Source organism: Epinephelus moara, chromosome 3 (genome assembly GCF_006386435.1).
Source record: "Epinephelus moara isolate mb chromosome 3, YSFRI_EMoa_1.0, whole genome shotgun sequence".
Lineage (NCBI taxonomy): Eukaryota > Metazoa > Chordata > Actinopteri > Perciformes > Serranidae > Epinephelus > Epinephelus moara.
The window spans coordinates 31,869,321-31,870,990 of record NC_065508.1 but is presented as its reverse complement, the minus strand read 5'-3'; the positions used below and the strand labels follow the sequence as shown (position 1 = coordinate 31,870,990).

Sequence of the window (1,670 nt, the reverse complement as noted above, 5' to 3'; positions counted from 1 at the left end):
TATTGTGCAGATGAACTTTTTAGGACTGTGAGTGGACTCTATGCAGTTTCACACAAACTGTTTGTTTCTGACCTTACAGCTCCTGACAACGGCCCTGAGGTCTCTGAGAAACTGAATCCAGACAACTGATTGACAAACACACTCACTGAGTTGCCTCATATGGGATGAAGAAAGTAAACTCTTTGACATGTGCCATGTTAAATAACATTACATAACATAAGTGAAGTATTAGTCATGATTTATGTGGCTGATATGTAAGTGTCAGTTTTTTTGGCAGATGCAATAAGCACCCAGGTGTCCATAGCCAACAACCTTTTTGCACCCAGGGTTGAAAGGCTATTGTGGCTGTTTACATTACGGTGTTCTGGCCATTCGAGCAACATCGAAATATGACATTAACATGAATGGGTCTAATCAGCTTTTCTGGTAAGATTTATGTTGGCTGCCCCCTTAAAGCCAGAGAATCAAACTATTAGTCGGAGACTCCTCAGACGACTGAGATTCTTCAAGTGGAGCAGTAGTTTTTCTCTCTTTTTTGGTTGTTTGTTTTTTGGTCAGTTTCTTAGCAGTGTTCCTCAGGGGATGTTTTGGTCCCCAGATGTGGCTGCAGAGTGAGTGTTCCTTGCTTTTACACTGCTCTACGGTACACGCATTTGCGAATCCTACGATAGAGAAGCAATGACCCGCCTTATGCCGCACTGGTTTGGCAATCCAGGCCGGTCATTCCTTGTCAGATTTATATGACCGTATGACACGTCTGATCTGAATGCGTTTCATTGCAACGGTCCGGAAAACATGGCGGCGCGCCATAAGTTTGTTTTTGTTTGCATGGTTGCTGAGCAACGGAGACTTTGCTGGTTCAAACTACTTTAGGCTACAACGGGCTTGCACAGACTTTTTTTCCAACACAAATCAACAGTGGAAATAGAAATGCCATTGCAAAGTACTTGTATGATTTTTACAACACAAACGCTTAATTAAACAGCATATATGAGGTCAAATTGAGGACAAATAACTTTGTTTACCATTCACAATGTGCGCAGCCATCTTCGTCGTGACGTCAATTCTACTGACTCGGTCTACCTGGACCTTGCCCGAGTTTGATGACGAGACCTCCGGGTAGAACAGGTGTTCTTTTGTACCTTTCCGGACCGGAAACCGTATCAATCCGGCTACCAATAGAATGCAGCATGAGGCCAAAACAAAGAGCATGGATACCAAGAGGCGAAGCTCAATAGAATGCCCCATAGCAACAAATTCCCCTATGGTTTCGTCCTACTGCCGCCATTTTGGACCGTCAGCAGACCGCAGCAGACCCGCTTGCATACAAAAACACACAGACAAACTGAAGTATATCGCTATTAATTATGCTTACAATGCTACTCACCTCGTGATAGCTTGGTCACAGCTGCTTTTTCACGTTTTTGTAAAGCAAAATATAGACTTTAAAAAAAACAAAACGAGGAAAAATGGTCGAGATGGCATCTCTACATATTACATCCACTTATGAGAAGATTAACTTAATTACTCCTTCAAAATCACCCCATAAGCCAATCTACCAAAAAAAATAATAATAATAATAATAAATAAAATCAATATTTTAAATAGAAACACATTAATGGCGACGTCACATAGTCAGGAATAAAGATTTATTTACAGTTTGTACAGTA

At 41.3% G+C, this 1,670-nt stretch overlaps 1 protein-coding gene across 1 annotated transcript in view; it reads left to right on the top strand.

Annotated features, from left to right (window-relative positions):
• The window catches only part of LOC126388139 (major histocompatibility complex class I-related gene protein-like), a 4,296-nt gene extending 4,167 nt beyond the window's left edge, over nucleotides 1–129 (top strand). Inside the window, exon 5 of the mRNA XM_050041045.1 lies at nucleotides 80–129. Within this exon, the coding sequence (XP_049897002.1) occupies nucleotides 80–129 (50 nt within the window). The remainder of the gene's footprint in view (nucleotides 1–79) is intronic.
• The last annotated feature ends 1,541 nt before the right edge of the window (nucleotides 130–1,670 follow it).